The following is a 12689-nucleotide window of genomic DNA, read 5'->3' on the forward strand; positions in this document are numbered from 1 at the left end:
CCAAAATGTTTGAGGTTTAAGTGTTAGTTTAGTTATCCAGAAGAGGATGTCAGTACAGACCACAGAGTACTAATGCTGATGGGATATTGTTTGCACAGAAAAAAGCCCCATAAATCACACCCCACATCTTCTCACCCCTCGCCCCACCAAAAAGCCTGCAAAAATTAACCCACCAAACAAAACACCTGTGCTGAGAGCAGAACTGGCATTTATTACTGTCCAATGCATTAGAGAGTTTAAATGAATATATAGATTATCCTATTGGCTAATGTCAGAGATGACACTTCCATGTACTGAATATACACTGCTTTTCAGAAACAAGTGTGGAATTTAGTTTTGGAACTGAATTATGCAATGGAAAACTTCTCACTACCTAAGGGAGACATTTCCATGGTTTACATGAATTAAAAAGCAGATTTATCTGATTGAAATATCCTCAGAAAAGAAAATTCCATTACACTCCCATGTGTAAGAATTAGTCCTCCTTTAAACTGCAAAAGGCACTTCTGGTAATTCCCTTCTAGCAATGAGTTCCATCCTCTTCTAATAATGACTTACCTGGGACTTGCTTTTATGTGGACTTACAGGAAATGGGAGAAGTAGAGAAGACCAGGGCAATAAATTGAGACCCCAAGAGACTGAGACTTTTTATCACTAAATCAAATAAAACCAGACAATGATGATGTGAGAGATGAGTAAGTTCAGCCTGTCTCAGTGTTTCCTTCCTGTGCCTCTTTCAGAGGTTTGTAACAAGAAAAAGCACCACCATTCTTTGACACTCAATGGATTGCATTCCCCTTTTCCTTTGCTCCAGTATACGTTGATTCAGGATTATTTTGGCCCTCTACTGAAACACTGCCTTATGTTTCCTATCTTTCTCTGACTGGCAAGTATTCAACCACCTTGAAATTACAGACATTCATGGGAGAGAGAAGCAAGAACCTGACATCCTAGACAGCCTGATGAGTCCCTGCTCAGGGTATGACATTATAAAAGCTTTATCAAATGAGAAAATGCAGCATTCTGCACAAGCAACAGAGCAGCACTGCATAAGCTCAAGAGGACATGGCAGCTTGGTTGCCTCAGGGAAAAGGAGCACGTGCTGTCATAAAGTCACTGAGAAATAAGTAATTGCCCATGCCTGTGTACATTACACAGCTGGAAGATACACTTCTGCTGCAATCCCCTCTGAACACATCCACAGAAACAATGCAACTGCACACAAATATGGTCAGAACTTAAAAAGCCACTTCTGGTTTTGGCCTCAAGGATCATAATACAGATGTTTGCAATGTCATCTGAGAAACCAGTTTTATATAACTTGCTCCAGTGTTTTCCATGCCCAACAGCCTCTCATCACCCACTTTATCCTTCCATAACTCCTCTGGTTCATTGCTAACTGATGAAAATGATGAAGTCTGCTGCAAAGGCAATAAGCCTCCTGATATCCTGCTCCTAGGTGTCAGGGCCTAAGAGTCTAGTTTTACTCACACAGGAACTACTTTCTGCTTTCATAGATCTGATGGGGTTTATCCCTCCTATGTCCCTCAAATGACTTCAACCCAAAACATTTTAAATGATACCCATTTCCATCTTTCTGTAACAGACCTAGGTCCAGAAGATCCCATGTTCCTTGGAATAGTATGGCTATTTGAAAGAGGTCACTTGCAAGGTATGAGCAATGCAAGCAACATAAAAAGCACACTACCAAAACTCAAACTTACTGAAATCAAAGTTAAACAGACACAGCTCTGCCTTTGGGGAAAACCATTAACTGCTCACTTTTCCATTGTAATGATTCAGCTGGGGGAGCTAGAGGGCAATTTGTTCACAGGTTAATTGTAGCAGAGACTTAAAGGAGGGAGCAAGACTGAAACTGCAGGCAGAGCTTTCTGGCCTTATGCTAAACAGTATGCAGTGAATTTACTGCATTCATTTGTAGCTAAAATTGTTTTTTTCTTCAGACAGGACGGCAAATTGCACAAATTATTTCCTATATACTTTCGCCAGTCAATCACTGTTTCAAATCTGACAGCAGTTCTACTGAAGAATTTCTGTAACATTTTATATGTCCAAAATTCAATAGGTCAAAATGTATAGAAAACTTTGTGCAAATTCCTCTGCAATAATCTGTGACTACCCCAAGCTGACGTGGGCAAGGATTTGAAACTCAAGACTAGAAGATGGACACAGTGCCTCAACCTGAAGTACTGTATTTTGTACTTGAAGTTTCATAATCAAACAAGACTCTGCATCTAACATAAGCCATTATTTAAAAATACTCCAAATACAAATAAATCTGCAGTCTAGAACACTTGACACCATAAAGAGAAGTACTAGAACTCAAAAAGAGACTGAAAACTCTTCTATTCATCAATCAGAGAGAGATTTAAAAGTGTCAATGAGGGGCTAGGAAAAGGAAGCCTTACTAGTGTATCTCATTGCTCTTTTCAGCTCTTAAACCAGCCCAGGGCCTGCAACATCTTGAAGAACATTAAAATTCTTCAAAGTATGTCTGGATGAGTTATCCCAGATACTGTGATGACTGCAGCATAAGACTGCTCCCAGCAGACCTTTTGCTTCTGAGAAAGCAGATAGGGACTTGCGACACGTAAAAATACAAGAGCAGTTTTGTGTGATCAGAAGCTTCCTAATGGTTCATGAATCCTTCATTAATTAGTTATGGCAGTTTCAAGGCTACTTTAGCAAAAAGGAGTGACAAAGTATTTTAACATATTTATGTCTCCAAGTAATTCACATCCATTTATTACAGAAGCCCAACATTTGGAAAGCCATTTCTATTGCCTGTTATCACCTCTACTTTTTTATGACTTATAATTAGAAACTTACCACCTCAAATAGGTTTTTACCAGAACAAAATGCAAATTCAACTATTTAAGAGCAAGACAGAAACATTTATTTCTTACTGTGCCTGTTCAGCAGCGCAATATATTGCCACATATTTTTCTAAGGAAATTCCCTATTCTATGAGATCAGAATCCAAACTCGAATGAGTTAGACAAAGATAATTAAGTTCAGCTTTGTAATTGCAAGTTTCCCTGCACATTTCTCTGACCTCAGATACTATGCCACTTCATTCACATCCCATGTTGCACAGCTGCCTTTGGCTTCTTCATTGACCTCCATGACCTGTTTTACAATACAGCACTTCTTTTCAGCTTCTATTTAACTTCAGAAATACTACAGACAAACCTTAGTGATGCAAAGATGTCATCTTTGCAGTAATGAAAACCTAGTTTGAAAAAATGTGGCATAACTACATAACTGTTTTAAAAAGTATGTTGTGTAACCTGCAGCCTTCAATTCTGGGAATAGAGGCCATGTTAAGCTGAGCCTTTGGAACTACATAAACTTTTTCATATATCTGTTGCCTCATTTCACTTAGAATCCCTTAGGCTGTTGAAGAAAAACCCATCATATTATTTCTTTGGAGATTTTGTTTCTCCATTGGCTAAATGAGCAAAGTGAGAGGCACTGCAGATGTTTGTAGTTTTCAAAGAACCTGAAATTTTCAAGTCTTCCTTTTCTTCCCTCACACAGTAAAGGACTATTTTTACCACCAATCTAGGAACAGGGATTTATTGACTCTTAGCATATGTTATAAAGTCACTGCTTTAGTTGGCCTCCTAGATTTTTTGCAAGCCTCCTAAAAATCAGACAGTCAGAAAAAAAATAGGTCTTTGTTATGTATAACTTTTTAATAGATATAGTATTGGAATGAAATTACTCAACAAAACCCCAAAATACTACTTGGGCTGGTATAAATTTAATTTCCATTCTTTCTAGCAGCAACTCCTTGTTTTTTTCTTATAGGACTACACATAATACACCACTGTAGTACCTTAGGTTTTTGTAGCCCAGTTACAAATTGAAACTCTTATATTGATTTGTAGCAAAAAAAGACTAAAAACAAACTGACAGAAGGCTAGAACCCGTCACTTCTAAGTTTTATACACAGACATGTAGAGAAATAATTGTTTTAGTATTTTTTTGGTTACAGAATGCTGTCACCAAACAGAGCTCCGCCCTGACAGCCACCAGTTCATGGTGTGCCATTGCTTTCAAATATTTTGATAGCCCTTTTCCCGCGCTTCCCCGCGCTGGGTGGTGTGCTCATAACGGATGGGATACTCTGGGTCGGAGGGTGGCACAGTACAAGTTGGGGAAGATTCTCTCCATAGCACATGAATAGCGTCAACAGCACTGTATGCAAATGGACAGGAAGAGAGCCCAAAGCAATTCACACATGTTCATGGCAGCCCAGTGCAAAGCCTTCCCCTTTTTAACAAGTATCAAACGCTTGAAAGTTGAGTAAGTTCAGCCAGTTACATCTGCTAAGTATGGAGACCGTGGAGATAGAGAGAAGCCAAGTTAAATGCAGCACCCATAAACACCGATTCAGTCAAGAAGAACTTTGTTCGCCTGAAACTCCAATAAATCTGCAAGCAGGGGGAACCCATCAGCAAGACAGCTGTGGCTCAGAGTTACTTTAGGGTGGCTTCTACGAAGAGAAGGCTTTGCAGGAGAAAACATGATTTAGGCACATACTTCCACCCTCCCATCCCTGAGCTTATTGCATTCACCCATTGCCCTGAGAGCGGGGGCAGAGCGGGCTCACACAGAAACTCTCACGGGGCTTCTGACTCGGAGGCTGAAAGGTGAGAAACGGCTGTGGGAACATCTGTCACACCTAACTTCCCCAAATCAAGTTTTGGTCATGTCATCTCTCTTGATGCCGCCGCTACAGCCCTCGGGCATTAGCCCTTTGGCGAGAGGCACAGCACTCTGCAGTTTACGGCGGAAGGGCCCAGCACACCCCGCAGGGCAGCGGAGCGGAGCCGCGGTGCGCGCAGGGCGGCGGGCACCCTCCGTCCGTCTGTCTGTCCGTCCCCGGCCGCCGCCCCGCCGGGGTCTCCCCGCCCACGGCCCGCCGCCGACTCACCCAGCTGGAGCTGCTCGCACTCTCCGCTGGAGCTGCCCCCGATCCGGCACCGGAATATGGCCCCGGGGTTCACCACCGACTCGTTGGCGGGCCAGCTGGCCCTGGGCGCCCCCGCCACCAGCCTGCGGGGCAGAGACGGCAGCGTGAGGAGCCGCGGCCAGGGCAAGGCGCCACGGGCCCCCGCGGGGGCGGCCGGGCCGGGACTCACCATCGCTCCTGGCCGTGGCGGTGCAGGAGCACCGAGTAGCCGAAGAAGGTCCCGTTGCCCCCGCGGAAGAGCAGCGCGTGCTGCGTGTCCAGGTTGTAGGGCCGCGCCGCCGGCAGGCACAGCCACAGCAGGAGCAGCGGGGCGGCCCAGCCCGCAGCGCCCCGCGCCCTCCCGCAGCTCCGCATGGCTCCGGCCGACCGGCAGCGCACCGACGCCGGCTTCCCGCCTCTCCGCTCGGCGAGAGGAGAGCGCAGCGCCGCGCCCCGCCCCGCCCTGCCCCGCCCTGGGTCACCCTCCCCGCGGCCCTGCTGGGGGTGTCCCCGCGAACGGGGGAGTCACACGGGCGCTCTGCCGCCGCCGCCTCCCCCCGCGCGGCCGCAGCCCCTCTCCCTGCCCGGGCGGCGGGGGTCGGGTTTCTCCCCGCCCCGTCCGCGCCCACGGGGACGCTGCGGAAGGGACGTGGCCCCCGTGTCCCCGGGCAGTGCACGGCCCCGTGGGACGCGACCATCCCGACACCGGCGAAGCAGAGAGGGCCGCGTCCCCCTCGCTTCGCCTCGACGCACTTGCCGGCCAGGCCGGCAAAAGGGGATGCTGGAAACTTATCCCAAAATCTCCCGCCGAGCAGCGGGCGGGCAGCTCCACCCAAGCGCAGGACTGTGTTCTGAGGAAGGAAGTGTGGAGAGGATTGAGTTTTACCGTTACATTTAGGAAAATCCCAGTACCCCTGTGTTGAAGCCTTCCCCACCGTGGGTGTGCTGAGGGCTCTTGCCTGCTGTCCCCCGGTGGGGGTATTTAATTCCTGAAACCAGTGCCGCAGCAGCAGAGCACAGTGAGCCTGGCCTACCCGTGTTGCGCAAGACTGCTCACTGCTGATGGCTCCTTCCTTTCACGTGTGGTGTAGTCAAAACAGCACCCCGTCGCTTTTTTTTTTTACATTTTAGAGTAACTTTTTCACGTTCCTGTTCAGTTCTTCAGTTGCTGACAAAGTTAGCAGCCATGCCTCCAGACAGCAAAGGAACAAAGGAAAATGAGCATTGTGCAAGAGATCTGGTATTTGGCAGACCTTGTAAGGGCTCCCTTGATCTTAGTGAGGAGCTTTTCTGTGTTTTCGGCAATCAGTTGCTGACTCTTGATTTAGCTCATACTGAGTTGTGTTCATCCTGAAATCAAAGCTTTTACTTCTATCTGCAAACCTTGCCTCACTGAAGTCGTTTGAATACCAGGGCTTCCCTGTTGCTATAATAACCCCTGTATATGGAAGACCTATGTGTAATGGTATTTTGAATCTGAGAAACAAGAACAGAAGAACTTTTAAATGAAAATTTTAGTTACAAAGATTACTTCCTGCATCTGGAATAAAATCCAGTATGATTGCAACTATCAAATATTATACACATTAGAAATAACAGTGAGATTTCCCTAATGGAAATTTAGAACATGGCATTTTAAGTTTCTTGGAAAAATACCCCCCCTTTCATTTCCATTAAGTTAGTGGAAATGTGGAAAGTTTCACACTTCTGCAAAATGCTGAGCAACTACCAGAGCAGGGAACTGAGGCAATGCAGAGTGAAACATCTTGTCATCCTGACCACATGCAGATGCGTAGTTTCTGGAATGAGATCAGCACAGTGGAAGATCTGACAGCCAGTCAGCAGAGTATCTTTTTTTAAGTCCTCATCTCTTGAGCCATCAGAGGGCTTCTCCGGATGACACTGATGTGGAGCAGTGGCTGTTTCGTGCAAAGGAGTCAAACAGCTTCTCAGCTGCTATTCATCTTCCTTCCAATTACTGACATCAAAGGAGTTAAAACAATCAACAGCAGCTGTGAATCTGCATTTCTACTACTCAAGAAGCTTTCACCCTCATTTTCAAAGCAGCAAAACAAACATGATTCAAAACTGGAATGCTAAATTGTGGTTTAGTTGGCGAAAAACTGTGACATGGTTGTTCCACCATGATGCAGGAGCCATGTTGAGATGATGGCTGGGTTCCTAGCTGACAGGAAAAGGTAGATTGTAAAGTTGTGGGATTCAATTATTGGTGTGTACATAGCTGCTTACCAGCTATGATATGAAATTGAGACCTCTACATCACCTGTCAGGAGGAAATGTGTGTGTTGTCTTCCTAGACTCTGCTAGAATGGATGTGGTCATGATCCACCAGGCATCAATGAAATCAGAGGAATATAAATTACTGGAGAGTCAGAAATCCATACTTTGAGAAATATTCTTAGGTTTCAGTACCATTCAGGTACCAGGCAGAGAGCAGAATAAATGCAACTGACAATGGAATAATGGAGAGAGAACTTGAGTTTTATTAGGGATTAAGAGAATTTGCAGAAAAGGTGGAACCAACACTGGAAGCCAAGTACCTGTATTTACAAATCAAATATCAGTTATGTATCAGTTTATATCTAAGTTATCCTGAAATAATAAAAAAAGTCCTCCCCAAAATGTCTTTCTGCTATTCATTCGCAACAGCACATCTCCCACAGTCCTCTGTGGGTTAATAACACTAGAAGCAAAATATAACAGTGACTTGCTTTTGTGCTTGAATTTGGTTCACCATCTAAGGCAATTTCAGAGGAGCCAGTGGGATGATTTGTTAATTATATTAGTCTGCAGTTTGGCAGCATATTTTACAGCAGATGTGTACATTTCATCTGACTGTCCTCATCTCTTGCTGCTTGTTCTTGAGTCATACTGCTGCCCCTGTTACACTGAAATTGTTCAGTGTCTGAGCAGTGAAACACATCAGAGAAGTGATCTGAGTTAAAAATAACTCAGCAAAATCCCCCAAACCTAGATCTGATTTGTAGTTTTTATATTGTGTGGCTGGACAGTTATACTGGTTGCATTTATAGGATGGTTTAAACTGATGCTGCAGCTTTAGGAGCTTTCTCATGTAACAGCCTTAACTTTCTAGAAGTAGCAAGTCTATAAAGTTAAAACCTACACATCTAACTTAAAATGAAGTAGTTTCTTTCCCTTCTTAAGTGAGAAGAAGGGAAAGAAAATTACTGAAGGAAGAACATCCTGATTCTGAATGTCTGTCAGCTTTCTTCTTTGGAACATATAATTTTTGATTCCCTAAGTTGGAAGGCATTTGTATTAAATTAAGTCCTGTGTATGGGCTGGTGTTGGGAAACTGATCACATGATTGTTTTTGCTGTGTTATAAATACATGAAAGCACGTGCTGCTAAAAATTGTCATGGATATGGCTGCTTTCTGCTGTCCCTAGTCTCCTGTGTGTCGTGTAAGCCTACTGCTGCTTACGGAAGAGTGTCTCCAAATCTACTCTGAATTAGAAATAAAAACAATCAGTGGTTGAGTTCTTGTTCCTAACTAGAAAGACATGAAAGTTTAATTTTTAAATTGTCTAAGTACTTAAATAGTCCTATTTCAAATTTGAAGTTTCTAAACCTTTCTGATTTACTGAAACATGGAAAATCTAGGGTTTTGGTCAGACCATAACTATGTCTTATTTTTATATAAATTTCTCCCCCACCACCCCCAACAATGGCAGTGGGCCACAAAGTCTAGTACTCATATGCTGTCATCTGAGAAATTAGAGAAGGCAAATACACTCTTACCTCTAAGGCTGTCTTCAAGAAACTTCATCTTCCCTCTGCTGTAAGATACATGTGAGCTCTCATGAAGAGGTTCTATTGTCCACTGACAAGTATAATTAGGCACAGATGTTGGAGGCACCAAAAAGAAACAAATGTTAGCAAGGGTCTTAATTTTATAATTTTGCTTATATTCTCTTTAGAGGTCTGAATTTCCTTTAGAATCAGGTAAAGAGAAACAATCTTTTAATTTAATCAGCTTATAATATATTTACAGTCATATAATGTGCTTTTAGGAAATTCTTTAAAGAAGTTTTTTCTTTCCTTGAAAAATTGTGCTGCTGAAATAAAGACTGATCTGCCAAAAGAGCCTTCCAGTATTTAAACATATAATAATGTCATACAGACAATGACTATGGCAACCTGACTAGAAGAAGCAAACAAAAGATAATTATAGTTAACAATGGCCTAACTTATAACTGCATTTTGATTTACAGATAGGTAGAACTGGAAATTATTCATTACATGCATATGTGTGATTTTTATTTCTTAAGATTTTGTCAAAGATTCTTGAGTTGCGAGACCAGACACGACTAAATAACTGGTTCTGAGCAGAATTGGGCAGTAACTTCTTTTCCCATCCCAAAGGAATTGCTGAACTTTTGAAACTTTCCCATCTGAAATTCAAACAAAGAGTGTTTTCATGCACCATTTCTGTGTCTTTCTTTGTAAAAGTCTGGTTCAGCACAGTTGCAGCATTTTTTCATTATTATCAGTTTTTTAAACAAATATTTTAGTTAGATCTAATCTTTTTGAGATAAAAAGGAAATATGTATGTTCAGAGAATTTCAACATAAAAAAATGTAATTTTCTTTTTTTTAAAAATTAATAATTTATTTAAATCAATGCTTTCCCATAATTATTTTTCCATAATTAATTAATGTTTCAACACATTCATCTCTGCACAGAAAAAAAATCTGACCATTTATTGGTATTTCTATTTTTTCATGTTTCTATTTTTTTCATATTTCTATTTTTTCATAGGTTCCACATGTCTGCTGATGAGATCAGATGCAATGGGAATGGAACAGAATCTGAAAAAACTTTGCCTAGATTTATTTCTTAGCTGCAAAGCAATTTTAAGTTAAACATTGGTCTGTTGCATCTGCTAAGCAAAATAAACTGGAGCACAAGGTACAAGCACAATCTTGGTCATTTAAACAAGTAGATATTAGTTTTGCTGAAAAGAAGGATCAGTTCTGTACTCAGGTATGAATGAATTTGGCACTTACCATTAATGTTAGTTTCAATTTGCATCAGTGTTTAAGTATGTGCACATGTCAATACAATCACAGCGTTATGTTATGCAGGACTGCCCTAATTGTTTTTATTTTCCAAAGGTTTCTATATAAGAACTTAAATGAATAGTTTGAGTGGAGTGTAAGGTTCTTTGTTGTCACTCTCATTTATTTTTAAGGGTTTTATAAAATAATTTCTAACAAAAAATAGGCATGGTCAATGATTGGTGCAAGTTGGGCAATTAATAGTTTAGAAACTGAGTCAAATGATGCTGAGGCTGAAAGCCTTTGGCTCCATAGAAAAACTAAGCACTATGAAAACAGCCCCAGATTAGAAAGGGTGGATGTGTGTGGACCATGTTCTTCCAGCAGTGACAACAGCTAATATTTCAGATAGAAAAAATACCTCACAAGACCTCCTTATTTCTTGAAAATAATCCACCAGAAACCAAAACTGAAACAGTTGTTGGAAGAGAACTGTTGAAAGGAAACATCTGGAGGAAATGCCATTCCAATTTCAGTCTTGTCTTCAGTATATTATAACATACATTTTTCAAGATGTGATACTGTGCTTCATCAGACAACATCACAATGAGATCATACCTCTGAATATGGACTCCAGGTCACCTTTATGAAGGATGGTAATCATTATGTCTGATTCTGCTTCCTGAGAGAGCATATTAAAAATATTTCTCATTCACTGGTCATTTCTTTGATGCCAGCATGAAATCCTAGATATGCAGAAAATGATTGCTGCACAAACTCCTAATCTATGTAAAAATGGAAGCAGGCATCTCAAAAGAGGAGCCAGGCCTGAGAGTTCAAGAAAGTTGCAGAGAAAAGTCTAGGACAAACCACAGCTAAATTCAGAACTACAATATGGTAAGAAGGAATTATGGTAGAAGACAGTGAAAACTGGGTGATTTTGTATAGCCATATGAACAATGTGACACTTTTGGAATTCTTCAGAAGAGATGAAAATAAAAGATTTTTCTAGATTGTTATGCTTCTTATGTATGTATATTAATATTTTTCTTGTACGCCTTTCATGGATACTCTTAGTGTGAGTCCAAAACCCATCCATTCCCCATACTGTGTCTTCATGAATTTATTAACCTCTTTAAAAATTAGGGAAAACAAAAATTTTCTGGCAAGCTATCACGGCTCTAGTTGTTAAAATCTCAACTTAAAATGCCCTTAGTACTGGCATTACATTCATAAGTAGTCATTTGCCAGCTCTGTATCTGTGATTTCACAGTTATCAGGTCCAATAAAAGTTTAGACCCTGACAATTTAAACATTAATAATTTTTGTTGGCTTGCAGAAAAAAGACCAAATCTGTATCATTGTCATGTAATTTGAAAGAGAATTTTTTTAAAGTTACACTTACATTAAAGGAAAAGGCAGTAGTATTGAGATTAGGCCGACAACAAATTATGTAGAGGATATACTACTAAGAGTTCATCCACCTACAGGTAACTTTAGTTGGTCCTGTTATTTTGCCAAAGTAGGCTGTGTCTATTTGCCTGTTTGTTTGGCTGGGTTTTTTTCTCTGTTTATATAATAGGCACTATAAACAATGTTACATGTTGTTGCTAGAAAACTTGTAATGAAATAAACCAATGTGATGCTGTTCTGCTTGACAAAGTTTCTCTGAGTTGTCCTTGCTCTATTTTAGAGTACTGCATGTAGTAGCTTAAATATTCTCTTTTTAGGTTTGATTTTGACATGTCCTAATTCTCAGTTTATTTCTGAATTGTTTTAATTGTACCTGGATGTATTTGAAACGTATGTGGCCTTTTGTGCACTTGTAAAATCTATAGACTTATTGCCCAGTATACATGAATAAACCATGTACATTTGTATTTTTATCTCATATTCTATGGGCTATGTATTCTGTTCCAAAATGGACCTGAGAATTCATAACATTTTGACTTGAACTTTTCCTTTCACTTACTCTAAAAATTTACAAATTCTAGTTACATTGGGATCAGGTCTGAACAATTTTATTCCCCCTTTTCAGTGAGTGCTTATTATACCTGAGCAGATGCACCACAGTATATCTGGCCTGAGAAGAGAATACTCTGAGTGCATTTTTTCTTCAAAGAACATTGATATTCAGCTTTTGTGGCTAAAATACACCACTCCCAAAACAATTTTTTATTACAGCAACACAATAAGTAAGATACACTATCAAACTTCAGCAATGGAGTCTTCCCATAAAAACAACATATTACAATTTAGAGGTGCCAGTGATTTCCTAAGGAAGGAATAGGATTTCTAATTTTCTTCCCTTTTAATGAAACTGTACTTCCAAAAGTCAAGGAAAGGCCATGTGTGTGTCTTGCACAAAGTGATAGCTTGCATCCAGCTACACTTGCTGGTCTGTGTCTTTGAGGGGCGGTCTGTACAGACACATAGAGCAGTTTCTCCCTGCAAACACATTTATAAAGGAGAGGAAAGCACAGTGAAACTGGCTGTTTAATAACTCTAGTGAGACAATCACTCGTGTCCTGGAGGAACATGCAGGTGTGTGCTCAGCTGTAGCACAGCTCTGAGTTTTAGTGAACTGAAAGTTCAGTTCCTACATGAGCTCCTGGTTAGGGCCTCAGTGACTGAAGCTGTACCAGTTTCCAGCTCTGGCTGGGAGC

At 41.2% G+C, this 12689-nt stretch overlaps 1 protein-coding gene across 1 annotated transcript in view; it reads right to left on the reverse strand.

Moving 5' to 3' along the window:
* ITGA4 (integrin subunit alpha 4) overlaps window positions 1–5367 on the reverse strand; it is a 34578-nt gene extending 29211 nt beyond the window's left edge. Inside the window, exons 1-2 of the mRNA XM_058027580.1 lie at window positions 5172–5367; window positions 4964–5085 (exon numbers count right to left, since the gene is read on the reverse strand). Coding sequence (XP_057883563.1) covers window positions 4964–5085; window positions 5172–5356 — 307 coding nt within the window. The 5' untranslated portion in view covers window positions 5357–5367. The remainder of the gene's footprint in view (window positions 1–4963; window positions 5086–5171) is intronic.
* Between the last annotated feature and the right edge of the window lie 7322 nt (window positions 5368–12689).

Source organism: Melospiza georgiana, chromosome 7 (genome assembly GCF_028018845.1).
Source record: "Melospiza georgiana isolate bMelGeo1 chromosome 7, bMelGeo1.pri, whole genome shotgun sequence".
In the NCBI taxonomy this organism is placed as follows: domain Eukaryota; kingdom Metazoa; phylum Chordata; class Aves; order Passeriformes; family Passerellidae; genus Melospiza; species Melospiza georgiana.